We start from the raw sequence: 27,365 nt of genomic DNA, 5'->3' as shown, positions 1-27,365 counted from the left end.
ATAACTAAAATCAGAAATGAAAATGGGGGAGGGGGGCCTGGCTGGCTCAGTTGGTAGAGCACGTGACTCTTGATCTTGGGGTTGCGAGTTCAAGTCCCGTGTGGAACGTAAAGATTCGGTAAAAATAAATAAATTATAGATAGATAGATAGATAGATATTAAAAAAAGAAAATGGGGGACACAACTACTAGCCTTACAGAAGTTTTTAAAAAGAATTAGAAGAGAACATTATGAACAATTACACACCAACTGATTAGACGATACAGATGAAATGAGCCAATTGCTAGAAACAAACTACCCAATCTGACTCAAGAATAGAAAATCTGAAAAGGGCTATCACTGGCAAGGAGATCGAATCAGCAATCAAAAACCTCCCCACAAAGAAACAATCCCCCCAAAGCCCCGATTGAACCACACAGCCCTACTTATTTTCATCTGTTTTCTCTTGGTGGGTGCGGGGTTCTGCACAGCATTTGACCCAGCAACCCCCAGACTCACCATCGGGTGAGGTGGAGACATCAGGACTCGGGGCCGAGTGAGGGGCAGCGCCAGGCTGGGTCTGCTGGGAGGGAGGACAGCAGCCAGAGGGAGCTGTGGGTTCTGACGGAGTCCTGCCTGGGTGGCAGAAGGAAAGGGGCTGGTCCCGCTCCCATCAAGATGGCCCTTGGCTCCCTTTTGACTGGCTGTTCCGCGTCCCCTGCAATTCCATACGAATTTTAGGGTCTGTTCTCCCATTTCTGAAAAGTGTTCATTGGTGCTCTGATAGGGATCGCACTGAATCTGTAGACAGCGTTACGTCTTCCATGGACGGGGAGAGGTCTTTCCAATTACCTAGGTTTTAATTCTTTAAGCGTATTTTGCAGTTCTCAGCCATAAGTCTTGTACTCCCTTACTGTAACTTATTCTCAAGTATTTTATTCTTTTTGATGCGATTGTAAATGGAATCTTGCCATTTCCTTGTCAATGGCTCATTGCTATTATATGGAGTGCTACGTGGAATTTAAACACTTTAAAAAAAAAACTCCCTTTAGCATACAGCGTCCTCTTAGTTTCAGGTATACAATATAGTGACCCACCCCACCCCATTTACCCCAGATGGGTGGCGACCCTTGGGCCTCTGAAAAGAGTTTGAAAAGCTACTGCGTTGGGGGGAGTCCCTAGGGTAGCACATAGAACTGGTCGAATTTTCTAGTTCTTCTTGAGTCAGTTTTGGTGTTTGTTTCTATGACTTTGTTTGTTGCACTCAGGCTCTCTAATTTGTTGGCATTTGGTTATGCATAGAATTGTCTTACAAACTTTTACTTCTGTGAGATCCAGAGTTTTGTCCTCACTTCCATTTCTGGTTTTATTTAATTTTTTAAAATGTCTGTTTATTTATTTTGAGAGAGAGCATGAGGGGAAGGACAGACAGGGAGAGAGAGGATTCCAAGAGGGCTCTGTACTGCCAGTGTAGAGCCCGATGCAGGGCTCGAACTCACGAACTGTGAGGTCATGCCCTGAGCCGCAATCAAGAGTCGGACGCTTAACCAACTGACTCACCCAGGTGTCCCTCATTTCCGATTTTCGTTATTTCCTCTTTTTTCCTTACCCTAGGTAGTTTGTCAATTTTGTCATAAAACTGTTGGTTTTGTTGATTTTCTCTGTTGTTTTATATTCTCTATTCCACTTATCTCCACTATAATCTTTATTATTTCCTAGCTTTGGGCTTAAGCTTACTCTCCTTTGTCTAGTTAAGGTATAAAGTGAAGTTATTGATTTAAGATCTGTCTTCTTTTTTAATGTAGGCACTTATATTCCCTGAGTACTGTTTTGTTGATTTTTTTTTTTTACATTTATTTATTTTTGAGAGACAGAGCACAAGTTGGGGAGGGGCAGAGAGAGAATGAGACACAGAATGCGAAGCAGGTTCCAGGCTCTGAGCTGTCAGCACAGAGCCCGACGCGGGGCTCAAACTCACGGACCGCGAGATCACGACCTGAGCCGAAGGCCGACGCTGAAACGACTGAGCCACCCAGGCGCCCCCCGAGCACTGTTTCGTTGTGTTTTCATTTCCATTCATCTGCAAGTATGTTTTAATTTCCCTTGTGATTTCTTCTTTGACTCATTGGTGTTCAACGGTGTGTGGTGTAAGGCATCCAGATGGCCAACAGATCCACGAAAAGATGCTCAACGTCACTGATCATGACGGAAATGCAAATCAAAACTACGATGACGTATCACCTCATACGTGTCAGAATCGCTAAAATCAACAACACAAGAAACAACAGGTGTTGGTGAGGATGTGGAGAAAGGGGAACCCTCGTGCGCTGTTGGTGAGAATGCAAACAGGTGTGGCCGCTGTGGAAAACGGTACAGAGGTTCCTCAAAAAATTAAAAATAGAGTTAGCATATGATTCAGTAATTCCACTGCTGGGTATTTACCCAAAGAATAGGAAAACACCAACCCAATGTGTATCGCAGCACTGTTTACAATAGCCAAATTATGGAAAGAGCTCAAATGTCCACTGATGGATGAATGGATAAAGAAGTGGTGTAGGGACCCCTGGGTGGCTCAGTGGGTTAAGCATTTGACTTTGGCTCAGGTCATGATCTCGCAGTTCACGGGTTCAAGCCCCGCCTTGGGCTCTGTGCTGACTGCTCAGAGCCTGGAGCCTGCTTCAGATTCTGCGTCTCTCTCTCTCTCTCTCTCTCTCTCTCTGCCCCTCCCCTGCTGCAACTCTGTTTCTTTCTCTCAAACATAAATGTTAAAAGATACATTAAAAAAAGAAGTGGCCTATGTATATACAATGGACGATCACTCAGCCATTAAGAAGAATGAAATCTTTTCATTTGCAATGACATGGATGGAGCTAGAGAGTATAATGCTAAGCAAAATAAGTCAAAGACAAATACCATATGACTTCACTCACATGTGGCATTTAAGAAACAAAATAAATGAACAAAGAAAAAAAGAGACAAACCAAGAAATATACTCTTAACTACACAGAACAAACTGGTGGTTACCAGAGGGGAGGTAGGGGTGGGTGAAACAGGTGAAGGGTATTATGAATACATTTATCCTGATGAGCACTGAATAACGTATAGAATTGTTGGGTCACTATATCGTATACCTGAAACTAAGAGAACACTGTATGCTAAAAGGAATTAAAAAGAAAAAGTGTTTAAATTCCATGTAGCTGAGAATTTTCCAGGTTTCCTTGTGTCACTGATTTCTAGCTTCATTCCACTGTGGTCAGAGAAGATAATTTGCATGATTTCAACCTTTAAAACATTTTTTAAATGTTTTTCTTTATTTTTGAGAGAGAGACAGAGCATGAGCCGGGGAGGGGCAGAGAGAGAGGGAGACACAGAATCCGAAGCAGGCTCTGGGCTCTGAGCTGTTCAGCACAGAGCCCGACACGGGGCTCGAACTCATAAACCGTGAGATCATGACCTGTGTCAAAGTCAGACACTTAACCGACTGAGCCACCCAGGTGCCCCTGATTTCAATCTTTTAAGATTCATTGAGACTTGTTTTGTGGCCTGACATAGGGCCTATATTGGAGAATGTATTGCATGCATTTGAAAATAATGTGTGTTCTGCGGTTGTTTGCTGGAATGTTCCAAATACATCTGTTAGGTCTGCTTACAACCAATATTGAAAATGGAGTACTGAAGTCACCAGCTATTATCGTAAAAGGGTCTATTTCTCCCTTCATGCTGCCCATGTTTGATTCATGTTTTCTGGGGCTCTATAGTTTGGTACATATATGTTTATTTATTTTTATTTTTAAACATTTTTTTAAAAAAAATTTTAAGTACTCTCTTCACCCAACATGGGGCTTGAACCCACAACCCTGAGACCAAGAGTCGCATGCTCCACCCACTGAGCCAGCCAGGTGCCCTGGTATGTATGTGTTTATAATTATTGTATCTTCTTAATAAACTGACCCTTTTATCAGCAAGTAACGTTCTTCTTTGTTTCTCATAACAATTTTTGACATAAAGTCTATTTTGTCTGATAGTACTATAAATATGCCAGCTCTCTTTTAATTACGATTTACATGGAATTTCTTTTCCCCACTCTTTCATTTCCACCTATTTGTGTCTTTGGATCTTTGTGTCTGATGCTCTCGTAGAAAGTATATAGCTGGGTCAGTCTCTTTTCTCCTCTGCCTTTTCTTTGGAGGGTTTAATCTACTTATCTTTGAGGTAATTACTGATAAGAAAGAACTTACTCCTGCTATTTTGTTATTTGCTTTCTTTTTTAACCTTATTTGTTTCAGAGAGAGTTCACGTGCAAGCAGGGGAGGGGCAGAAAGAGATGGGGAGAGAGAGGATCCTAGGAAGGCTCTGCACAGTCAGCACTGAGCTGGACGTGGGGCTTGAGCTGATAAACCATGAGATCGTGACCTGAGCCGAAATCAAGAGTCAGGTGCTTAACGACGGAGCCACCCAGGTGCCCCAGTGTAAGACATACCTTTAAAAGAAATAATAAAATAGGGGCCCCTGCGTGGGTCCGACGGTTAAGCATCTGACTCTTGATTTCGGCTCAGGTCGTGATCTCATGGTTTGTGAGTCCGAGCCCCACGCCGGGCTCTGCTCTGGAAGCAGGGAGTCTGCTTGGGATTCTGTCTCCCTCTCTGCCCCTCCCCCCTCATGCGGTCTCAGTCTCTCTCAAAATACATAAATAAATAAGCTCTTAAAAAAACAAAGGTATGTCTTACACCTATTTTTTTCCTTAATTTTTTCACTACTACTTTCTTTTGCATTTCATTGATTTTTTTTACAGTGTACCATTTTGACTCCCGCATTTCCTGTTCTGTCTATATCCAGTTATTTTCTTACTATTTACCTAAGATTACAATTAATATCTTCAACTTGTGACACTCCAGTTTGAATTAATAACCAGCTTGGCTTCAAGAGGATACAAAACTCTGCTCCTGTACAGCTGCTTCTCTTCCCCTTTATAGTGTTACTGTCACAATTACATCCTGATATATTCCATTCCCATTATCATACCTTTGCAATTCTTGCTTTAGGCTCTTGTTTCTGAAATCACACAGGAGGGAAAAAGAGTTGCAAACTAAAAGTACAAGAACACCGGCTTTTATATTTACTTATGTAGTTGTCTTTCCGGTGCTATTTCCCATGTGGCTTCGAGTTGCTAGCTAGTGTTCATTTCAGCCTGAAGGACTCCTTTCAGTCCCTTTTTTTTTTTTTTTGTAGGGTAGGTAGGCCAGCCACCGAGTCTCTTAACTTCTGTTTATCTGGGCATATCTCTATTTCTCTTTCATTTTTTTATTTATTTTTTTTAACGTTCATGTATTATTGAGAGACAGAGAGACACAGAGCGTGAGCAGGGGAGGGGTAGAAAGATGGGAGGACACAGAACCTGAAGCAGGCTCCAGGCTCTGAGCTGTCAGCACAGAGCCTGACGTGGGGCTCAAACTCATGAACTTTGAGATCATGACCTGAGCCAAAGTCAGCTGTCCAACCAACTGAGCCACCCAGGCACCCCTCTCTTTCATTTTTGATGGATAGTTTTACTAGAGACAGAATTCTTGGTTGACAGGGTTTTTTTTTTTTTTCATTCAGCACTTTATTTTCTAGAAACAAATTTTTTTTTTTTATTTTTTTTTCAACGTTTATTTATTTTTGGAACAGAGAGAGACAGAGCATGAACGGGGGGGGGGGGGGGGGGGCAGAGAGAGAGGGAGACACAGAATCGGAAACAGGCTCCAGGCTCTGAGCCATCAGCCCAGAGCCCGACGCGGGGCTCGAACTCACGGACCGTGAGATCTTGACCTGGCTGAAGTCGGACGCTTAACCGACTGCGCCACCCAGGCGCCCCTTTCTTTTTTTTTAATTTTTTTTTTTTTGAAACAAATTTTTTTAACATTTATTTATTTTGAGAGAGAGAGAGAGAGAGGCAGAAAGAAAGGGAGAGAGAATTCCAAGCAGGCCCCATGCCGTCAGCACAGAGCCTGATGCACGGCTTGAACTCATGAACCATGAGATCATGACCTGAGCCGAAATCATGAGGTGGATGCTTAACTGACTAAGCCACCCAGGTGCCCCTCGTTCAGTACTTTAACTGTCGTTCACTGTGTTCACAATATCCGGTGAAAAATCAGCTGTTACTGATTGGAGACCCCTTGTATGTGATGAGTCACTTCTCTCTCGCTACTTGACAGGTTCTCTTTGTCTTTATTTTTCAACAGTTCAATTATAATGTCCTGGTGTGGATCTCTTCCAGTTATCCTGCTAGGAGTTTGCTGAGCTGCTTGCACAGATGGATGACCGTTATTAAAGTTGGTAAGTTTTCAGCCATGGTGTCTCTGAATAGTCTTTCTCTTTTTCTCTCCTGCCTCTGGGATGCCCATGACTTTTCTAAAATATTTTTTAAAGACTGTATTTCTTGTTGTGTGTGGTCTCTGAAGCGTCAGTTCCTTTGGCTTCTAATCAGCTAATTGTTGGACAGAACTTTCTTCAATGCCTGAAAGAAGAAGACAAGAAGGACGAGGAGGGAAGAGAAGGAGGAAGGTGGAAGAGGCGAAAAAGAGGAAGAGGGGAGAATGGGAGAAAGGAAAGAGGAGAGAAGAGAGGAAAGGAGACAACGTACTTTCCTGTTCTTTGCAGACTAGTCTGGGTTGGGGTGCTCCTGCAACACCAAGCCAGGTTGTTTACCAATCTGCCTTGGTCTTTACTTCCTGCTTGTGGTGAGCCTGAATGGGGGGAACACCTAGGGGTTTCTACAGTCTTTTCTGAGCATGCATCCGGACCTGGGCATGGGAGGCTTTTCAAAACCATTATTTCCCCCAAGTAACTCCTCCCAAGCAACTCCCCCAAGTAAGCTTCCCCCCAAGTAACTCCTCCCCCCAAGTAACTCTCCCCTCAAGTAATTTCCCCTGAAGTAACTCCAAGTAACTCCTCCCCCCAAGTAACTCTCCCCCAAGTAACTACCCCCCAGTAACTCCTCCCAAGTAACCCCCCCAAGTAACTCCTCCCCCCAAGTAACTCTCCCCCAAGTAACTCTCCCCCAAGTAACTCTTCCCAAGTAACTCCCCAACCCAGTAACTCCTCCCCAGTAACTTCCCAAGTAACTCTCCCCCCAAGTAATTCCCCCCCAAATAACTCCCCCAAGTAACTCCCCCCCCAGTAACTCCTCCCTAGGTAACTTCCCCCCAAGTAACTCTCCCCCAAGTAACTACCCCCCTAGTAACTCCTCCCAAGTAACCCCCCCAAGTAACTCCTCCCCCCAAGTAACTCTCCCCCAAGTAACTCTCCCCCAAGTAACTCTTCCCAAGTAACTCCCCCCCCCCAGTAACTCCTCCCCAGGTAACTTCCCCCCAAGTAACTCTCCCCCAAGTAACTACCCCCCCAGTAACTGCTCCCAAGTAACCCCTCCAAGTAACTCCTCCCCCCAAGTAATCCCCCCCCCAAGTAACTCCTCCCAAGTCACTCTCCCCCCAAGTAACTCCTCCCAAGTAACTCCCCCCTCCCCAGTAACTCCTTCCCCAGCTCCTCCTCTCAGGCTTTCAGCACATCCACTGTTTGTCCCAGCTGTAATCTTGCCACCCCCCCCCCACCCCCGCCGTGGGAGCACCTTGCTCTTCTGCACAGTCCCTTCCTGCTTTGAGAGAGTTGCAACTGGGCAAGACAAAGGCCAGTGCCTTGTCATCGCCTCAAGGAACCCCCAGACGGGGCACACCAGGCACATGCGGTTCCTCGGGAACAAGGGGTTTCTGTCTCCTTTCGCTTCGGGGGAAGGGGTAGCCAACGACTTTCTTTGAAAGAACGGTAAGGGTAAAAGAGGTGACGTGGACGTCCCCCTGCAGCTGAGAGAAAAGGGAAGGGCAAGCACAGCGGGCACACGCCGCCTGGCACGGAAGCCACTCGCGCGGCCGTGGGGAGGCCCGCTGGAGGCTCGGCTAGCGTCACTGTCCCGGGGCGTCCTCATCAAAAAGACACCCAGGGGCTCTGGGGCCCCAGCTGGCGCAAGCTGCTTAGGCACGTGGCCACCAATTCTTTGGCGGATCTCACTCTCTCGGCGCAGTTACGTGAGTGACTCGGCCATTTGCGCGGGGGCCGCTCTGCGCAGCTCTGGTTGTGAGCGGGTCACGCGTTCCTGCGAGCGTACCCCACGCGCCTCCGTGTCCAGCCTGCTCTCCCGGCCACCGCAGTCCGGCTTCCCGGCACCCTGAGGAAGGCTCGGCCACCCCGTGGGTCCTGAAGCTCCACCAGCTCCTCAGCACCCTCCCCCCGCCACCGTGAGGTTGACGAGGAAGATCGACCCGGGTCACCGTTCTTCAGAGCCAACGCTGTGGATGGGCGGATGCGGGAGGCACGGGGCTCCGGGTGGATCCGCTGGCAGGCCTAGCCTCCGGGTCCCGCAGGGGGGCCTGGAGTAGGGGGACACTGTAGTAGTCACGGCAGGTGGCTTAGGAGGGCTGGTGGCCGCGCAGCCCTGGATCTGCACGGCAGGGGCCTTGGCGTGGTCAAGGGCACTGCCAGCAGGGGTCAGGACTCTTGGACTGGGACGGCCTGAGGACCACACCTGCTTCGTGAGTGCCTGTCACGTGCCAGGCACTGTTCCAGAGTGCAAGGTGGTCGGCTGGCTACATGCCGGGTCCCATCCTGAGGAACTTTATATCCACCCATGTGACAGCAGAGTCGGTCACGTGCCCAAGGAGTCAGGGCTGACTGCAGCACGCCAGCACCCCCCGGCCACTGGGCTATGTGGTCCCTCGGTTAAAAAAGAAGGGACGGGTCAGCCGAGGAGCCCGAAAGCCCTGCGGGGCCCCAGGCTGCACCCGAGTTGACCGCAGCAGGGAGTCAGGACCGGGCGGCTGGGCGGCTGGGCGGCTGGACGGCCTGGTGCTCGGCCGAAGCTGCTCCGCGTCTCTCCCACGGCTGCCTACAGAGGCCGGTCACCAGGCGTGTGTTTGGGTGCCGCGGGGCGGGGCTGTGTCCAGAGGTGAGTGGCAGCTTCTTCCGAGGCTGCCTGCTGGTGCCAGCCAGTGCCGGCCAGCACGGAGGCAAGGCCTGGTCCTCCAGGGGCCCCAGGGGCGGGGCCCGCAGAGGGCTAAGGTGTGCTGATGGGTCCAAAGCCGACGGGGAGTCCTGCGAGCGCCGAGTCTGGATGATGGGACCTGTTGGGTCACCTCCTGTACGCGCGAGCTCTTGTGGGCTTCGAGCTGAGTGATCAGTGCCCCTCATCCAGCGTCACCGAGACAAAGAGACCCGAGCACCCACTCCCCCTGCCTCCTTTGTACCCCATTTTCTCCTCTCTGCCCATCTCCAGTGACAGATCTGTCCCTCAGTGTTTTATTTTATTTTATTTTATTTTTTTAATTTTTTTTTTCAACGTTTTTATTTATTTTTGGGACAGAGAGAGACAGAGCATGAACGGGGGAGGGGCAGAGAGAGAGGGAGACACAGAATCGGAAACAGGCTCCAGGCTCTGAGCCATCAGCCCAGAGCCCGACGCGGGGCTCGAACCCACGGACCGCGAGATCGTGACCTGGCTGAAGCCGGACGCTTAACCGACTGCGCCACCCAGGCGCCCCTGTCCCTCAGTGTTTTAAATGTCGGTTTTATTATTATTCAGGTATGGTGAGGCCAACAGATCAAGAGACAGTTGCCATCGGAAAGACAGTTGGTGGGTGACTCGGTCGGTTAAGCGCCCGTCTCCTGATTTCGGCTCAGGTCATGATCTCACAGTTTGGTGGGTCTGAGCCCCTCATCAGGCTCGCGTGGAGCCTGCTTGGGATTCTCTCTCTCCCTCTTTCTCTGCCCCTCCCCTGCTCGTGTGCACGCTCTCTTTCAAAATAAGTAAACTTTTTTTAAACAGTTACTCACAGATCCCACGAGGAGGGCACACAGCACACCATGCGGGGCCCCACGGGGAAGCACCAGGGGCTGGCAGGAGGCAGAGAGGTGGGCAGGAGCCTTTACTGTGGTTTCTACAGGACGAAAAGGCAAGGTGGACAGATTTGGGATTGGCTACTTTGAATCATCTCGGTGGGCTCTGGGGTGGAGGGGCAAGCCTAGTTGTCGGGGACCTGGCCCCGGGGAGATCAGGGCAAGTGGACCCTGCCTCTTGGCACGAGGCCACCTGCTAGGCAGGGGCTCTGATTGGCTGCTTTGCACACATAGGTGCTGTGGCAGGCGAGGGCTGTGTTATCTCTAGGAACTAGCCCGGCCTGGGCAGGGCGGTCCTTCCCGGAGCAGCGAGGCCCCAAGATGTCAAAGCATCAGAATATAGAAAAGAAAAACTGGAATTGACACACTCCTCACCCCTCTGCTCTCACCGCCCACTCTCCCCTCTCGCCTGTCTCTGCAGCCGCCCCCTTCGGCAGTGGATGAACACCAGTGATGTGTCTCTGGTCTCCTCGACCCAAAGAAGCGCGGCATCGCTGACCCTTCCCGCCTCACTGTCCCCATCACCTCCCACTTCTGGACTCCTGGCTCACAGGCCCCTGGTGGCTCCGCTGTGGCTCCTGCCTGCTTTTGCTGCACAGGTACACCTGCTTTGCGTCCTTCTCCCCTCCTCTCCATCATCTCTGAGACAAGAGCATTTTCTCAAGGTTCTGTCCCTGATCCCTTTCTCTGGGCTCAGGCTGAGGCCACACAACAACCCCCCTTTGGTGTTTTAGCTGCTGATGAAAGGGCTGTTGGTGCCTCATGGGCCATGTATCCACTTGTGAATCCCTGGATGCAAAATTCACTTGCCCTTTGACATTAGCTATAAAAGTCAAAGATGTCTCCTCCTGGGGATGGGGGAGAAAAGAACTGGGCCCGGGACACCTGGAAGAACATGGGAAGCCTTTCAAAGTCTGCAACGTGAAGCGAAGACTGGGGCTTTTTGGTCTTTTTAGGTGTAGCTTTTGGGGGTGTGGGGTGGGAAAAAACATGGTCATTTTGTCTGCCATCATCTCAGTGTTCTCAGCCTGAGAAAGCCTGATGCACCCAAGCCCTGACCCCCAACCTTCACGCGAGTCTTTGGCATCTAGTGGGAGAGACAGCAGCCTCCGGATACAACACAGCTCGTACCCCAAGAGAGGCAGGTGCCAGCCCGACCACCCAGTGGCCCTCCTGGCTCCGGCTCCAGAGTGCACACCTATCCAGGTTCCCTGTCGCGGCTACAACAAATGACCTCAGCCACGGTGGCTTAAAGCAACGCAGATTTATGAGCCTGCAGTCCTAGAGGGCACAAGTCCTAAAATCAAGGTGTTGGCAGGGCCAAGATCATCCCGGAGGCTTTGTGGCCGATCTGTGTCCTCACCTCCTCCGCCTTCTAGAGTGGCCTGCACGCCCCGACTCATGGCCTTCCTCCTCCTGCAAAGCCAGCCATGAAGCACCTTCCGGTCTCTGCCTCTGCAGCCTGCTTCTGTCGCCACTCTCCTTCTCTGACCCTCTGGCCTCCCTGTCCTCAGGACCCTTGTGATGACATGGGGCCACCTGGATAATCCAGGATCATCTCATCTCCAGAGCCTTAACCACATCTGCAGAGTCCCTTTTGCTATGTAAGGTGACATAGTCTCAGGTTCTGGGGATCAGGACAATGGACATCTTGTGGGGGGGAGCATTATTCTGCCTGCAGCAGCAGCCATGGGGGTCACATTTCTGAGACAGGTGCCCACGAAACACTTCTTCAGGGAAGGGATATGTGGACCCAGTTCTGGAAAATGGTGGGTCACCCAGATGTGATCTGAAGGCCTTTGACATCAGCCCGAGAAGCCAGGCAAGGGAGACCCCTTTCCAGGCTCAGTTCTGCAAAGTGAGGGATTCTCACCCGGGGCAATTCTGCCCCCAAGGGACACCTGGCAACGTCTGGAGAGAGAGGTGGTTGTCACAGCAGGAGAGGAGGGACGCCCCCTCACCACAAAGAATCCTCTGGCCCAATGGCCAGTGCCCCTACAGCATAGCTACTAGCACCTGTCTCCTGGCCGTGTCTCCAAACCCCGAGGGGCTCCACCACCCCCTTGGAGGGTTTCTGCTCCATGACCTTTGGCCTCTGACACCAGTCCCGCCTTTCTTGAGAAAAGCAGTTTTCAGTTTCTCCTGACCCTTGGCCTGCACTGGGTACATTTGAGTGGGTTGGACACTCCTAGCTGGGGAATTTGAAGGCCCAGGAAGAAGAGGATGGAACAGGAGCAGTGCTTTCCACCCACCCCACCCCACCCTTCCCCACCCCTCCCCACCCCACCCCTCCCCAGGCTGACTGCCCTGGCCTCTGGGTCCCCATGCTGGGAAAGTGAGGCAGATGGTGTGCTAAGGACACTGGTCACTGGGTGGGGACTAAGCTAGTTCACTCACGCAGCACAGGGCAGCAGGTGACAGACCCAGGACAAAAGGAGGGCGTTGGGGGTGAGCTGTCCCCCTCCAGCTCCTTGTTGCTGCTGCCCTGTAACACGGTCAGCGACACCCCTGGAGTCAGATGTGTGGTCACTGGGCCGGGGCAGGGGTACAAGGGCCCCCAGCTTCGGGGGCCTGATTTGCTGGTGGGGGCGGGGCTAGAGGCAGGCCCTGCCAGAACACTATCAGCCCAGGCTACGGTCTTGGAAGGGCCTGCTTCTTGTCCATTCGGCCAGCAAACCTTTGACACCTGCCGGGTGCCGGGCCCTGTGCTGGGCAGCGGGGGTGACAAGACTCAGCCGGTCCCTCAAGGGGCCACCGTGACCAGGAAGAGCAGGGCTCATGCTGGTGACTGCTTACCTGAGCTGGACCCCGTGCCGGGGGTCTCACCGCTGCTTTCTTCGTGGCATGGTGGTGGGGGTAGGGAGACAGACTTACTGCCCTTCTAGGGGAAGGGACGGGGCATGCTGGCCAGGGAGGAGGGAGGCGGAGGTCTGGGCCGAGCAAGCCCCCGTGCAGCAGTACAGAGAGGGGGAGGAAGGACAGCATGTGTCCGTGGGGGCTCCCCTCGGTGTGAGACCGAGAAGACCCTTGCTCCTGGGGATAGGAGGGTTGCTCTGGGAAGATGGCCGGACCCCACTTTTACTCCTTGCTGACCGTAGCTAATCTGGCCGGCCTCTGTGGACTTCCATGTGGCTGCTCTCTGGGCTGGAGTCCCTGATGTATGGCTCCCCATCCCCCCACCGGGGCCCCAGGTCAGCCCCATCCACAGAGAATGGGGTGTCCAAGCCCCAGAATCCTGCTTCCTGAAGCGTGGAAGGCTGGGCGGTGCCCACGGATGACGAGGGGCCGCCTGAGCTCCTGGGCCAACCCCTGCGGGAACCCGGGGGGCTGTGGCACAAATCACACACTTCCCTAGTGTTGTGGACTGAATGGTGTCCCCACGTCCGGAGCTCATGTGTCACAGCCCCACCCTGCAGGACCTCAGAATGTGACTGTGTTTGGAGAGAGGGCCTCTAAAGGAGGTGATCAAGTTAAAATGAGGCCATCAGGGTGGGCCCTGATCCAGTATGACTGGTGTCCTTACAAAAAGGGGAAATTAGGACACAGATGCGCACCGAAGACCGTGTGAGGACACGGGGGGGTGGGGGGGGAAGGCGGCCATCTGCAGGCCAAGGAGAGACGCCTCAGAACAAACCAGCCCTGCCCACACCTGGATCTTGGGCTTCTGGCCTCCAGAACGAACCAGGAGGAAATATTTTTTTAGACGAGAAGAAGACTGTATTTAAAACATACCATCAGATACATATAATAGTATCAACCGTTTATTTAGGGGCGCCTGGCCGGCTCAGTCGGTGGAGCGTGTGACTCTTGATCTTGGGGTTGTGGGTTTGAGCCCCAGGATGGTGTACAAAGGACTCAAAAATGAAATCTTTAAAAATACAACCAAAAACATTTATTTGATGCTTTTAACGCGAGGAAACAAATTTGTTGTTCATAAACCACCCAGACCGGGCTGCCTGGTTATGGCCGCCAGAGCAAACACTACGTCCAGGGTCCAGGACGTACCTGAGACAGCGGCGTATCGGGTGCCTACGGATGTGGGGAAGGAACAAAGATCAAGACAGACCCTTCCTCCATGGCCATGGCTTCTCCACTCTCCTGTGTGGACCTGGTGCGTTAACTGCACTGAGGAGGGTCCTTCCCTCTAAACTCAACCATCTTAAGCCACTGGGCCCCAGTTGAATGGGGGAGTGGAAAGAACCCCCCCCCAAGATGCCACCATGAGCCGATGACCCCCCACCCAGCTGAGCTCTCCTTCTCCACAGTGGTCCATGCAAACTTTCTCCTCCGGACGCTCCTCTCTCCTAGACCCCACCCACCTCTCATCTGCATCCCACTTGGTCTTTCGTACTGTCCATCCCCTTGGGCCCGTACCCTACTCTCCCCCTCATTTTCCCAGCCTGGGGTAGAGGGTCATGTGCGGTGCAGGTGCAATTCTGTGCCCCACCTTGTTCCCGTACATCATGAGCTCTTTATTTAGCACCACGGTCCCAGCCAGTGGCCCCTCTCTGCCGATCTCTGGGAACGTGTGATCCTGCGCCCACTTGATCCTTCTGTAAAATGGGGCTAAGAGGACCCAGCTCAGAGGCTGACTGTGAAGACTGAACTGCATCCACACAGTGGTCCCCCTGGAGGCGGGGAGCCCCTCTTATTCCATACGGTTGCAGGCCTCCTGTCTTTTCTAGCGGACGTGCAATTCACCGAGCCAGCCTCACCTCTGGGCATTCAGGTTGATGCCAAGCCAAAGGTGAGTCACTGAAGTCCACGAGAAGTGTCCTCCGGGGGGCGCCAGGGTGGCCCAGCCGGTTAAGCATCCGACTCTTGACTTCCTCACAGGTCACAATCTCGCGGTTCCCGAGTTCACACCCCATGTCGGGCCCTGTGCTGTCAGTGCAGAGCCTGCGTGGGATTCTCTGTCTCCGCCCCTCCTCCTCTAGCTTTCTCTCTCTCTCTCTCTCAAAAATAAAAAAAAAATTTTTTTAATTTATAGGAGAAAAAGTAACATCCTCCTGCAGACAGCCCTTCCACGGGTGACTCAGAATCACTGTGAGTGGTACGACCACAGGAGCAGAATATGAACCCTCTTCTGTGCTGGGCAGGTATCTTAAAATGGGTGTCTTCCCAATTTAATGGGGCTGCCGCCCCCGAAGAGAGCCAACGTGGGGGGTTCTGGCATGATCTTCACCTGGACTAGCCCTCATCCTTGGGCCTCGACAACTCGGTGGGAGAGCTGCTCTGAGGTTTGTTGACTCTCCCCTCCTGCGAACTGTTTTTGATCTTTGCTCCTTTGGTTCTTATCGATTTGTGTGAGCTTTTAATAGACTGATAACCCCTGGCTTGTTCCTATCACACAACTGGCTCTTGACACAGAGTTCAGGGTGCCCGGAGCGCTCCGAGAAAGGCTGCTGGGTGTGCTTTGGGTATTTTGTCTGGGGAGCTGGGAGGTTTGAAGATTTTTTATGATACAGGGAGTGTGGGTGTTGATGGGGGCGGGGGCAGAACCTGGTAACAGAAACATCCATCCTTTGGTGCTCCTGCCCCAGCTCGTCAGGGGCAGGTGGGAGGCACCGTGCACATGGACTGTGGCGAGTACGTGAGTCCCTGGCCTGCTCCCTGTGGGCTGGAGGAAGAACAAGGCTGGAGAAGCGTCGCAGAGGCTACCTCCCTGCCAGTGACTCGCGAGCTCGAAGTCTCCAGCTCGTTTATAAAGACAAGATCAGGGAAGCCAGCCTGGTGGTTTCTTAAAGTTAAACATAGCGTTACCATGTGACCCAGCCATTCCACTTCTGGCTGTACACCCAAGAGCGTGGAAACCATGTTCGTAGGGGCGCCTGGGTGGCTCAGTTGGTTAAGCATCTGACTTGAATTCGGCTCAGATCTCGACCCTATGGTTCATGGGATCGAGCCTTGCACTGGGCTCTGTGCTGACGGCACGGAGCCTGTTTGGGGTTCTTTCTCCCTCTCTCGCTGCCCCTCCTTCCCTCTCTTTCAAAATAAATAAGTAATAAAATATATATACATGTATATGTATATATATACACACACACATATATTCACATATCTCGTGGTTCATGGGTTTGAGCCCTGTGTCAGGCTCTGTGATGACAGCTCAGAGCCTGAAGCCTGCTTCAGATTCTGTGTCTTGCTCTCTCTCTGCCCCTCCCCTGCTAGTGCTCTCTCTCCAAAAATAAACATTAAAAATTTTTTTAAATAAATAAACATTAAGAAATATTAAAAAAAATAAAAGAGGGGTGCCTGGGTGGCTCGGTCGGTTAAGCGTTTGGCTTCGGCTCAGGTCATGATCTCACAGCTCACGAGTTCGAGCCCCGCGTCGGGCTCTGTGCTGACAGCTCGGAGCCTGGAGCCTGCTTCGGATTCTGTGTCTCCCTCTCTCTCTGCCCTTAACCCACTCACATTCTCTCTCTCAAAAATAAACAAACATTTAAAAAAAGAAAAGAAAAGAAACATTCACAAAAATCACTGCAGAAAACCCAACAAATACACGTGAAACATCTACAGGCAAAGCGAGAGACCTCGTTTGGCACAGAAAGGAAAAATCAGAAATCTTAAAAATGAAAAACAAAAGTGAGAGTGGCTACTCAGGTCACTGTAGAAACGCGGGTGACCGAGTGCATACACCTGGAAGTGAAAGCGATCGCTATGGGCGATATGCCAGGACAAGAGGGGAGGCCAGGCCACTCTGTGACCCCGGGAGCCAGAGCTACAGGGCCTTTCCTAGCCTTTGACCTGATGAGAGATAAAGCGTCCAGGGCCGTTCTTGCAGTGGAATGCTTACAGGTCAGTCAGATGCAGAGAGATCGTTCTGGAAAACAAAACTTGCCAAGCTCGCCCAGGTCAGTGACCCACGTTATCTCAGGTGGCGGTCGAGGAGCCGCGGTTTTCAGACGAGAAGCGGGGCCGTGCTGCTCTTTGGGGCGTTAACGGCGCCACGTGCTCTGCCCAGTGCCCGCTCCCCCTGTGTCCCTGAGCAGGTGCTGCCACCTGCCTTTCACTAAGAAGCAAACAGAGGCGCAGGGAAGTTACTAGCACAGTGGTTCCTGAAAGACAGCCCCGCATCTCTATGCCTGCTCCAGGGACGGGCCTTCCAGGTCAGAAATGTGCGCAAGTGGGAACCACAGGGGACCGACACCCAGAAGGAGCCTTGGCTACCTGGTTTTCCAATTCTGAAATGATCAGGGACCTGAGCTCCAAACCGCTGCTCACCTGAAATAAATGCTGCTGCCTGAGAAGAAATATAGCTTCTTATTTCTTCACACAACTGACCTACTCAGTACTCGAGATGGAATCAGACCAGAGTTGGGGCTGTGAAGTGCCTGAGTGCCCGAAGGTTCTCTGGGCTTGTCCAGGCCTGCCCGGCCTCTGTTCTCAGAACAAATATCTGCTTTGGTGCCTCGGCTCTGGGAGCTGACCAGTGAACGGCTCACTGGACAGCGACACCCATTTCTTATGGCACCAAAATAGCCCCCACCCACTTTGGGAACCCTGTAAATGGTTCAGATGTCACAGCTTCTGATGCGGACAGCACAGAGCCCGCTTAGGATTCTCTCCCTCCCTCCCTCCCTCCCTCTCTCTCTCTCTCTCTCCCTCTCTCTCTCTCTCTCTCAAAATAAACGTACATACATACATACATTTCTCTTTGGCTACGAGACAAGTTCTTTTACATGCTCACTGCCTATGGCAGGTGTACTGGTTCCTTGAGGCTGCTGTCACGAATGACTGCGATCTCGGTGGCTTGAAACAACACACATTTATTCTCCTACGGTCCTAGAGGTCAGAAGTCTGACATCAGTCTTGCCAGACTACAAGCAGGGTGTCAGCAGGGCTGCGGCCCTTCTGGAAGTGCTAGGAGGAAATCTGTTTCTGGCCTCTTCTAGCCTCTAGGGGCTGCCTGCATTCTGTGCCTCAAGGCGCCTCCTCCACCTTCAAAGCCAGCAACGGGATCACCGAACTCTGACCTCTGCTTCTGTCATCACATCTTCTCTGACTCTGATCCTCCTCCCCTCCTCTTGTAAGATCCTTGTGATTACATGTCCCATGCAGATCATCCACAATAATCTCCCCCTCTCTAGATCCTTAATACCATCTGCAAAGTCCCCTTTGCCAGGTAAGGTCACACAGTCGTAGGTGCCAAGAGATTAGGACATGGACATCTTTGGGGGCTGTTATTCTGTCCACCATAAGAGAATTCACATACTTGTTCTGAAGAGGGTCCAACAGTAAATACTGTAGGCTTTGGGGGCCATCTGGCCTCCGTTACCAGGACTGGCTACACAATTTTCAGGGCCCAGTGCAAGATAAAAAGGAGGGGACTCTTATTCGTGTGTTATTAAGAATTTTAAAACCGTGGGGTGCCTGGGTGGCTCAGTCCGTTAAGTGTCTGACTCTTGATTTTGGCTCAGGTCATGATCCCATGGTTCACGGGTTTGAGCCCTGTGTCGGGCTCTGTGCTGACAGCTCGGAGCCTGGAGCCTGCTTTGGATTCTCTGTCTCCCTCGCTCCCTCTGGCCCTCCCCCGCTCATGCTCTCTCGCTCTCAAAAAATAAGCATCACTAAAAAAAAAGAATTTTAACATGGGGACAGAAGTGCAGAGCCCTAGGAGATTATACAGTTTGCACAGCCGTGACGCAGGCCCTGCCTGAGCAAATCTGCTTCTGTTATGGCCAGAAAGCAGCCATGGGCCACATGCAGACAACAGGCGTCGTTGTGTCACTATCAAACCTGATGGCGACAAGCAAACTGTGATTTCCTCGTGTCACAAGATGCTATTCTGCTTTTGCTTCTGGTTTTGTTTAAGTCGGCTCCACGTCCAACGTGGGGCCTGAACCCACGACCCTGAGACGAAGACTCACATGCTCCACCGACTGAGCCAGCAGGGACCTCCTCTTTCGTTATCTTTTCAACCACTTAAAAATGGAAGCATCGTTTTTACGTACAGGCCAACAAAACCAGGTGTAGGCTGAACTGAGCTATAATCTGCCAGCTTCTGGTCCACGGGATAAAATCCCATCTCTGCCAGACTCACCAGGGCCCTCCGAAGCTGGAGACTGGCATCTAGTCCCACCTCACAATCTGCATCCAGCACTCCTGATGGTTCCCGTTCCCCAACAGATCCCCCAAGACAGATCGCGCCTTCGTGCCCTCGGGCCCCTCCATCCGGAAGCCCCACGTCCCACATGCTCCCACTGTGTTCCAGCTTGGACGCTGCCCTCCACGAGGTGGCTCTGTGCCTATCCCGTCACCCTGGCTGGACTTACATGTCTGTGTGTCCTCCTCTCCTTCAGGGAGTGATGTGTTCAAGTGCGGGGGTGCAGGCTAAGTTATCTTTGGGTCTCCTGACCTCACGGGCCCTCCGAACTTAAAGTGACACCAAGAAGAATCTAGAACTTTGGTAGCTAGAGTGTACTCAGATTCCAACCCCTAAAAACCAAAACTACGCTTCTTACCTAAACCAAAAACCAAACAAACAAAACCCCAGAGCGAGAATTTCCCACCTTAAATTCAGACCAAGAAAATAAAGATCTCTGAGACCAAGCTGACCTGGGTTCCAATCCTGACTGTCCTTGCGAGACATGTGCCTTTGGACAAGTCACGTCCCTTGCGCTTCAGACTGAGTCTCGATTCGCCACGGCTCACCAGGCCGTGTGACTCGCCCCTTCCAGCCCATGAGTCTCCTCTCCTGCCCCCGTCTCCACCACTGGCCTTTTCTCAGTTCCTAAGTGTGCCAGGTTCCCAACTGCCTCAGGGCCTTTGCACTCGCTGTTCTTGCTGCCTGAAACATTCTGTCCCTGTTTGCCTGGTGACCTACCCTTCCTGCCTCAGCTGCAACCCCACTGACCTGGAAAGTCTTCCCTGGTCACTCCAAAATGAAGTCAGGCTCTCCTGCTACATGCTTTGCTGGCACTCTGAACCTCTGCAGACTGTAATTATTTTGAAATTTTGTAACGATAGTCATTGTGTGATTTCTCATCACTGTTAACAAGAATAGGATTTAATAAGTACTTCATGCCACACTCTGTTCCAAAGGGTCTAAAAGTGGGTGATTTCACTTAATTCTCCCAGTGCCTTCACAAAGTATTATAATCACCCCCATTTCACAGAAGCTGAAGCTCAGAGACGTTAAATAACTTACCCAGTCGATGTTGGAGTTGCCCTCTTAAGCCTGCACCCACAGGTTGACTGGGACTTCCGTGAGGGCAGATGCCCGTTCTAGCACGGTCACTGTTGTATCCCCAGGGCTGAGCATCTGCACCGGCTACACTGTGGGTGATTAAAAAGTATCGATGACCTAAGGGGCACCTGAGCGGCTCAGCCGGTTGAGCATCCGACTCTTGATTTTGGCTCAGGTCATGGTCTGGAGCCTGTTTGGGATTCTCTCTCTCCCTCTCTCTGTGCCCCTCCCCTGCTCACACTTTCTCTCTCTCTCTCTCAAAATAAATAAAATAAACTTAAAAAAAAAAACTTTCGATGACCGAAAAGAAACAATACCCCAGTAGCAACAAGCATTCCAAGTGCCCAGATCTTGGTTTCTTTTTATCTTATTTTTATTTTTTATTTCTGTAACGTTTATTTATTTTTGAGAGAGAGAGAGAGAGACAGAGTGAAAGCAGGGGACGAGCAGAGAGAGGGAGACCCAGAATCCGAAGCAGGCTCCAGGCCCTGAGCTGTCAGCACAGAGCCCAATGCGGGACTCGAATCCACAGACTGCGAGATCATGACCTGAGCTGAAGTCGGACGCCCAATTGACTGAGCCACCCAGGTGCCCCCAGATCTTGGTTTCTAACACTACTCTCTAATAAAAGGAACCAGGCTGGGAGAAATGACTGATTCTGGGACTGGGGCAGGAAATATGTGAGATAAACCCGAGGCAGCCTGTAGTACCAGAGTAAGGAAGTGCTCCCAAGAAAACCAAAAAACCCCAAACCAAATACACAGACGGGAATGTGTCGAGGAACCACAGGAGCCAACTGAAAGCACCCTCAATGGCCAAAGCTGGAATAATTCAAATAAAATAAAGTAGTATTGGGTTATAGCCCAAAGAATAAAATAAATATCTAGAGATCACACTGATATAATCACATAATGCATAAGCTGGGGGCGCCTGGGTGGCTCAGTCGGTTAAGCGTCTGACTTCAGCTCAGGTCGTGATCTCGCGGTTTGAGTTCGAGCCCCGCGTCAGGCTCTGTGCTGACAGCTCGGAGCCCGGAGCCTGTTTCGGATTCTGTGTCTCCCTGTCTCTCTGCCCCTCCCCCGCTCACACTCTGTTTCTCTCCCAAAAATAATAAATACACATTAAAAACGTAATGAATAAGCTGACAAATCAGGGAGAGAAGAGAAATCTCCCATGCAGAATTCCACAGAATTTACATAGATACCTCACTTAAGGAAGGGGATGTACCTCTCCGCTCTTTAGGTATGTGCTGCACACAGTGACTTTCTTCCAAAGTATACAGTACAGAGAGGGAGGGGGAAGTAACTTTATAGTGGACAAACCTGACAAACGCTACCTTGGCCCACGATCAAGGCCAACATCAACAGGCACAGAACACGATGGGAGTATATACCTTTGATGGGGTGTGATGAGAGTTACACCTTACATCTGTGGTCTTCCTCCCCACAAACCCCATCCCAGTCTTACCACAAGGAAAAGACCAGATAAATTCCGACAGGGGAGCATTCTACAATACCTGATCGGTCCTTCTCAAAATCATCAAAAACAAGGGAAGTCTGAGAATCTGCCATAGCCAAGAGGAGCCTAAAGAAACAGGGCGCCTGGGTGGCTCAGTCGGTTGAGCGACCGACTTTGGCTCGCGTCATGATCTCACAGTTTGTGAGTTCGAGCCCCGCGTCGGGCTCTGTGCCGACAGCTGGGAGCCTGGAGCCTGCTTCGAATTCTGTGTCTCCCTCTCTCTCTGCCCCTCCCCACTCATGCTCTGTCTCAGAAATAAACTTTAAAAAAAAATTAAAAAAAAAAAAAGCAGGCCATCTCAGTGAATAGGATCGTAAAAGTTCTCATTGCAACAGCAACAAGATATTTGTAATTACGGGCGTTAACTAATTGTAGTAATTATCTTATGTTATACACATACACCAAATTGTTATGCTGCACATCTAAAACTAATAGTGTTACATGTCAATTATAACTCCAAAAAAAAAGGAAGAAAAAAAAAAAAACAGAGTACCAGGACAACTAAAAGTAATGTGTCATCCTGCACGGGATTCTGGACGTTAAGTAAAAAACAAGGAAATCTAGTAAACTATGAACTTTGGTTGACATGTATCCCTACGGCTTCGTCAATCCTAACAAATGCATTGTGCTAATGAAAGATGTTACTAACAGGAGTAACTGGGTGTGGGGAAAACGGTAACTCTGTACTTTCAAATATTTCCGTAAATCTCAAACTGTTCCAAAAGACAAAGTCTATTCATGAGAATGATAACAAGGCGTAGATGAATAAATGAAGGATTTCATTCTTCACCATGGCGACAATGATTAAAACTCCCATCTCGGGGCGCCTGGGTGACTCAGTCAGTTAAGCATCCGACTTCAGCTCAGGTCGTGAGCTCACGGTTCGTGGATTCGAGCCCCGCGTCGGGCTCTGTGCTGACAGCTCAGAGCCTGGAGCCTGCTTCGGATTCTGGGTCTTCCTCTCTCTCTGCCCCTCCCCTGCTCGTGCTCTGTCTCTGTCTCTCTCTCTCCCGAAACTAAATAAACGTTAAAAAAAAAAAAATCAAAAAACAAACCAAAAAACTCCCATCTCACAGAGCTTTTGTGAGGATTACACAGAAGAATGCACATGAAGATTCAGCACCAGATTCAGAGAATACGCCACCACATTCTACTAAATCCATGCCATCCACTAGAGGAGCCACAAGCTCTATGTCACTAAATTAATTAATTTATTTATTATGGTACTAAATTTAAATTAAGTAAAAATGAAGAAGTTAAAAATCCAGTGCTGTGGTGGCACCAGCCACACGTCAAGTGCCCAAAAGTCACCTGGAACTGATGGCTACTAAATGAGCGGTGATAAAGAACATGCCCATCGCTGCAGGAAGTTCTACCAAACAAGGAACTAAACAACGAATGGCATAATTACTTGCTCAATTCCTGCGATCCCTCCGCACATGCCATCTTCTCAACCTTCCCCACCTCCCTCTTTCAAAGGGCAACCCCCACATTCCCCATACTCCCCTTCCCCAATGTACTTTTTCTTCTTACCCCTTTCCACCACTTGATGTGGAATCCGCTTCATTTCTTTTCTGTCTCCCCAACTAGCATTGCAGGGTCCAATGCAGGAGCCACGTGCTTGCTGAGCTCTTGAAACGCAGCCGGTCGAACCTGAGATGGGCCCTACGTGTAAGACATACAAGATTTCAGAGACTTGTGGGGGAAAAGAAAAAAAGGATGTAAAAGACCTCTTAAGTTTTTATATTGATTACACGTAGAAGGAACATCTTGCACAGACTGAAATAAAACACATCGTTAAAAGTAACTGTTTTTAACTTTTCTTTCCCCTGACACAGCTACTAGAAAATTTAAATCACGCCCCTGGCTAACATTTGGGGCTAGCATTTTTGCCTGTTCGCTGCCCATACAAGTGACTGGCGTATAGTAGACACTCAATAAAACTTTAATGACTAACTGCTGAGCTGGGCCTCTGGGAACCCGCTAGCTCCAGTAGTCAACGCTGAATTAAGGCTGACCACGTCCCATGCTCCACCTCCTCACCATACCAGATAAGGAAACTGAGGCCCGGAGAAGTGACGTCAGTCCCTTCCCAACGGCACGTAGTGCGGAAACGTCGGGGTCGGGATTCGAACCCGGGTCCTGTCCCCACAGCCATGGCGCGCTGACCATTACTACCTGGCGGGGCGGCGGTGGGAAAGACAGGCGCGGGTCACACAGCATGCGCTCCACAAGGGGCGCGGCTCTTCGGCCACCGCCTTCCGCCGGCCTCCGTGGGCTGGGCCCCAGCCGGCCCCCACCGCGGCCATCGCCGGCCACCCGCGTCTCCGCCGGCCGCCGAGCCCTTCGCAGGCGGCGCCAGCCGGAAGTCCCGCCTCCGCCGCGCGCCCCTGGGCGCCGAGACAGGCACGCCGGCCAATGAGAAGCGCACCGTGGAGGACGCCGGCCAATGGGCGCGCGCGCCGGGGGGGCGTGTCCGGGCCGCGGGCCGGAGCGGGTCGTGCGCGCTGAGGAGGAGCCGCCGCCGCCGTCGCCGTCGCCGCTGCCGCCGCCGCCGCTACCGAGGCCGAGCGGAGCCGTTAGCGCCGCGCCGCCGCCGCCCGCCCGCCCCGGAGCAGCCCCGGGCCCGCCCGCCCGAGTCCAGGTGAGACGGGGGCCTTCGGCGGCCCCCGACGGGGTAGGCCGCGGCAGGCCTGAGCTCGCCTGGCCCGGCCGCGGGCGCCCGCGGGCCTGCACCGGCCGAGGCCCAGGCCGCACCGGGCCGGGAGGGGACGCGCGCGGGCCGCGGCGGGCGGGCGGGGGCCGGCCGGTGTGGGCGCCGGCGACAGGCCCCGGGCCGGATTCCTCAGCCGCCGCGAGGGGCGGGCGAAGGGGACACGGCGTGGGCACGCGCCTGGCGGCCGGGCTCCGCGGCCGGGGCCCTAGTAGTCCTGGGAGCCGGGGAGCCGGGGGCGGGAGAGAGAAGCCAGAGGCGAGGGAGTGGGGTGAGCGCCTTCAGCGCGCAGAGGTCACGGCCCACAGGCTCGCTCCCGGGGGAAATCCTACAGATTCTTTTGTGGTCGTTGTCAGAGGACCGCGGTCGAGCGGAGATCCTTTTAGAAGTGTGCATACCCTTCAGGATGTATGGGAACCCTAGGGGGAAAAAAAATATTTTTTGAACGCCATCTCTAACAAAGCTGTTTTTGGGGCGTGGGACGTTGGGATTTGTAAAATGTGTGTGTGTGTGTGTGTGTGTGTGTGTGTTGAAAACACAACCTGCACGCATTTGAACAATGGGGGATGGATGCTCTTCCTTTTCCGGTCTCCTCTGATGCTAGGCTTCTGGGTTTTGATACCTACTGTGTGCAGGGAAGGTGGAGAAGAACTTTTGCTTGTGCTGTCCCTGGAGGGACAGAGCCCCCACCCCCACCCCCCGCCCCTTAGCAGAAGTATGCACATAGGATCCATATGGCCATTGCTCCAGAAGTGGGAAAATGAGAAAGATGATCCGACCACAGTAGGGTTTCTCAACCTGGGCACTAACATTTTAGGTCTATCACGCTTGGTTTGGCAGGGGGAGGGCTGTCCTTTGCATTGTAGGATGCACGTTGTAGTATTTATTGACTAGCATTCCATCAGATGCCAGCAGCATCAGATGCCCCCCCCCCCCCACCAGTGCTGAAGATCAAAAATGTCTTCAGACGTTGCCAAAAGTATCACACACACACGAAAACCACCACGGGACTAAATGATCTTTTACTAAAAGTTCCTCCAGCCACAACGCTGATGCCTTGATATCCAGGGGTCCCAAGACCTTGTACAAATTCAACTGTGGGAGCCTTAGTTTTCTTATCTGTAAAATGGGGTGGAAAAATTGCTGTGTGGATTTGAGAGTGTGGGAAGCTCCTAGCAATGGCCTGAGTGTGGGAAACACTGAATAGGTAAAGTTTAAATAATCGCCAGTATTTAGTGAGGGTTTGCTATGTGCTTGTCACTTCACAGAGCTTTATCCCCAGCCCTTGAGATGGGTGCTGGTGTACTTTACATCTTCAGGACAAACAAATGGTCACTGGTTTTGACCAGGCTCGCACAGTAGGGTAGCTGAAGCGGGATTTGAACTCAGGTCCTCAGACTCAAAGTCCTTACTCCTAACTACAGAATTTTATTGCCTTTATGATCACAAGTGGCCAGGAGAATTCCGTCCAGTTGTCATTGAGCATCTTCTGTGTGTAAAGTGTTGGCATCTGTTAACAAAATTTTGTGACCTCAAGGACCACAAAGAGGCTGAGACATAGGAATACCTCAGAATGTGGAAATAAATAATGTTTATGTTGAAGCACTGGTTTTGAGGAGGCAGAGTTTCAGTCTGGGTGTGCTGAGTGTGAGGTCATGGTGCAGCAAGTGGAAACGAGAGAATTGTGAAAACACTGGCTTTTTGCCGCTTGCTTATTGCTTCTCTTGTTCCCCACTTCCCATTTGCATGTTTTCATACTCCAGCAAAAGTTGTCTTTTTTTACTGCAGATCTGATCGTGTCACTCCTGATTAAAAGTTTTTGGGTGGAAGAAATTTTAATTTTTTTAACCTCTGTAGGTGACTTTAAAGCTAAAGTTTAGGATCTCAGGTCTTGCACATTTTAACCCTCCCTTCCTTTTGCATTTCACCTGCACCTAGACCGGAACCTCTGACCCTCTTTGCCTGTTGTCCCCACTGCCTGCCACGTCCCAGTTCTCCTCCACCTAGAGATCCTTTCCTCATGCTCTGTGGCCCCACTCAGAGCTCACTCACCATTTGAAGCCTCCTCTGATTGCTACTCTCCTTCTCCTCCCCTCTCCCCCGCCAGAATCAACTGTTCCTCGCTTGTGTCCCCATCCCATTCAATGGAGTCAAATGTTGAATGGTGAGGGAAGTGCAGTTGCTGCCTTTTGCCCCTAGGTGGCAATAGTGAGGCAGCGAGGCTGACCAGAGCCTGTAAGTCAGGGGAAGACCAGAGGAGAGCAGCCTGCAGAAGGGAAGTGAGTCCTGCTCCCCTCCTGTAACCAACTCTCCCGCTCCACTGCTAGGCTCTGGGAGGCAGTGGTGATTACAGTGTGTGGGCAGATCGTTTCAGTTATATACTGACTGGTGTGGAAGCACAGGAAAGGAGACTGTTAACCTAGGCTTTGGTGTGCAAAGGAGATCACAGAATGCTTCCTGGAGGAGGTGGAGTGGGGCGGGGAGAGGGGTTAGCCAGGTACAGACCACAGGGAACAGCTTTGCACGATACAGGAACGGCATCTGCAAAGGCACGGGAGTGGGAACCTCTTGGTTTGTTCAGGGAACCACGTGGAGTCTGGTAATTCGGGGGCAAGCAAAGTGAAGTAAGCAGGGCACGAGGACTCGTGCGGCCGCTGTGCAGAGGGGTTGGATGTTGTCCTGTAGGCCAGCCATGGATGATTTTAGGCCATAAAGTGAAGAAGTCAGATCTGCTCACAGTTGGAAGAGTCGGAGGGGGATGATGCTGAAGGCCAGCACACCAGTCAGGAGGTGATCACTTCCCTCTATGTAGGAAAAGCTGTGAATGTGGCCCAGAGCTGTAGTGGTAGGGAAAGAGGGGGGATGGGTTTGAGACATGGCTGGGTATGTAAGAGACACAGGACTCAGTGGGTGTTTAGATGTGGGACGTGAGTGAGCAAGAGAGGACAGCAGTGGACGATTCTGGGTCTCTCCCTGAGTGACGAGTAGAAGGATAGTGGTCAGTAAGAGAAACAGCGAAGGCAAGAGGAGTGGTTGGGA

General features: G+C 51.4%; 2 protein-coding genes across 5 annotated transcripts in view; one reads left to right on the top strand and one right to left on the bottom strand.

Moving 5' to 3' along the window:
- Nucleotides 1–23,983, bottom strand: part of CCL25 (C-C motif chemokine ligand 25) — a 33,751-nt gene extending 9,768 nt beyond the window's left edge. For 2 of the 4 annotated variants that reach the window (XM_086699232.1, XM_086699233.1), the window contains exons 1-2: nt 23,792–23,983; nt 23,147–23,278 (exon numbers count right to left, since the gene is read on the bottom strand). In XM_086699232.1, the coding sequence (XP_086555358.1) occupies nt 23,147–23,180 (34 nt within the window). In that variant the 5' untranslated portion in view covers nt 23,181–23,278; nt 23,792–23,983. Of the gene's footprint in view, nt 1–498; nt 1,772–23,146; nt 23,281–23,791 lie in introns of those variants that run through there. The other 2 variants (XM_086699234.1, XM_086699235.1) reach the window with 2 other exon arrangements.
- Nucleotides 23,984–24,104: 121 nt separating this feature from the next.
- Nucleotides 24,105–27,365, top strand: part of ELAVL1 (ELAV like RNA binding protein 1) — a 39,271-nt gene continuing 36,010 nt past the window's right edge. The window contains exon 1 of the mRNA XM_086699230.1: nt 24,105–24,257. The gene's annotated coding sequence lies outside the window, so the exon portion shown is untranslated. The remainder of the gene's footprint in view (nt 24,258–27,365) is intronic.

This window comes from Puma concolor, chromosome A2, assembly GCF_028749965.1.
Source record: "Puma concolor isolate L17-30 chromosome A2, mPumCon1.1.hap2, whole genome shotgun sequence".
Lineage (NCBI taxonomy): Eukaryota > Metazoa > Chordata > Mammalia > Carnivora > Felidae > Puma > Puma concolor.
This window is presented reverse-complemented; position numbering and strand designations above follow the sequence as displayed.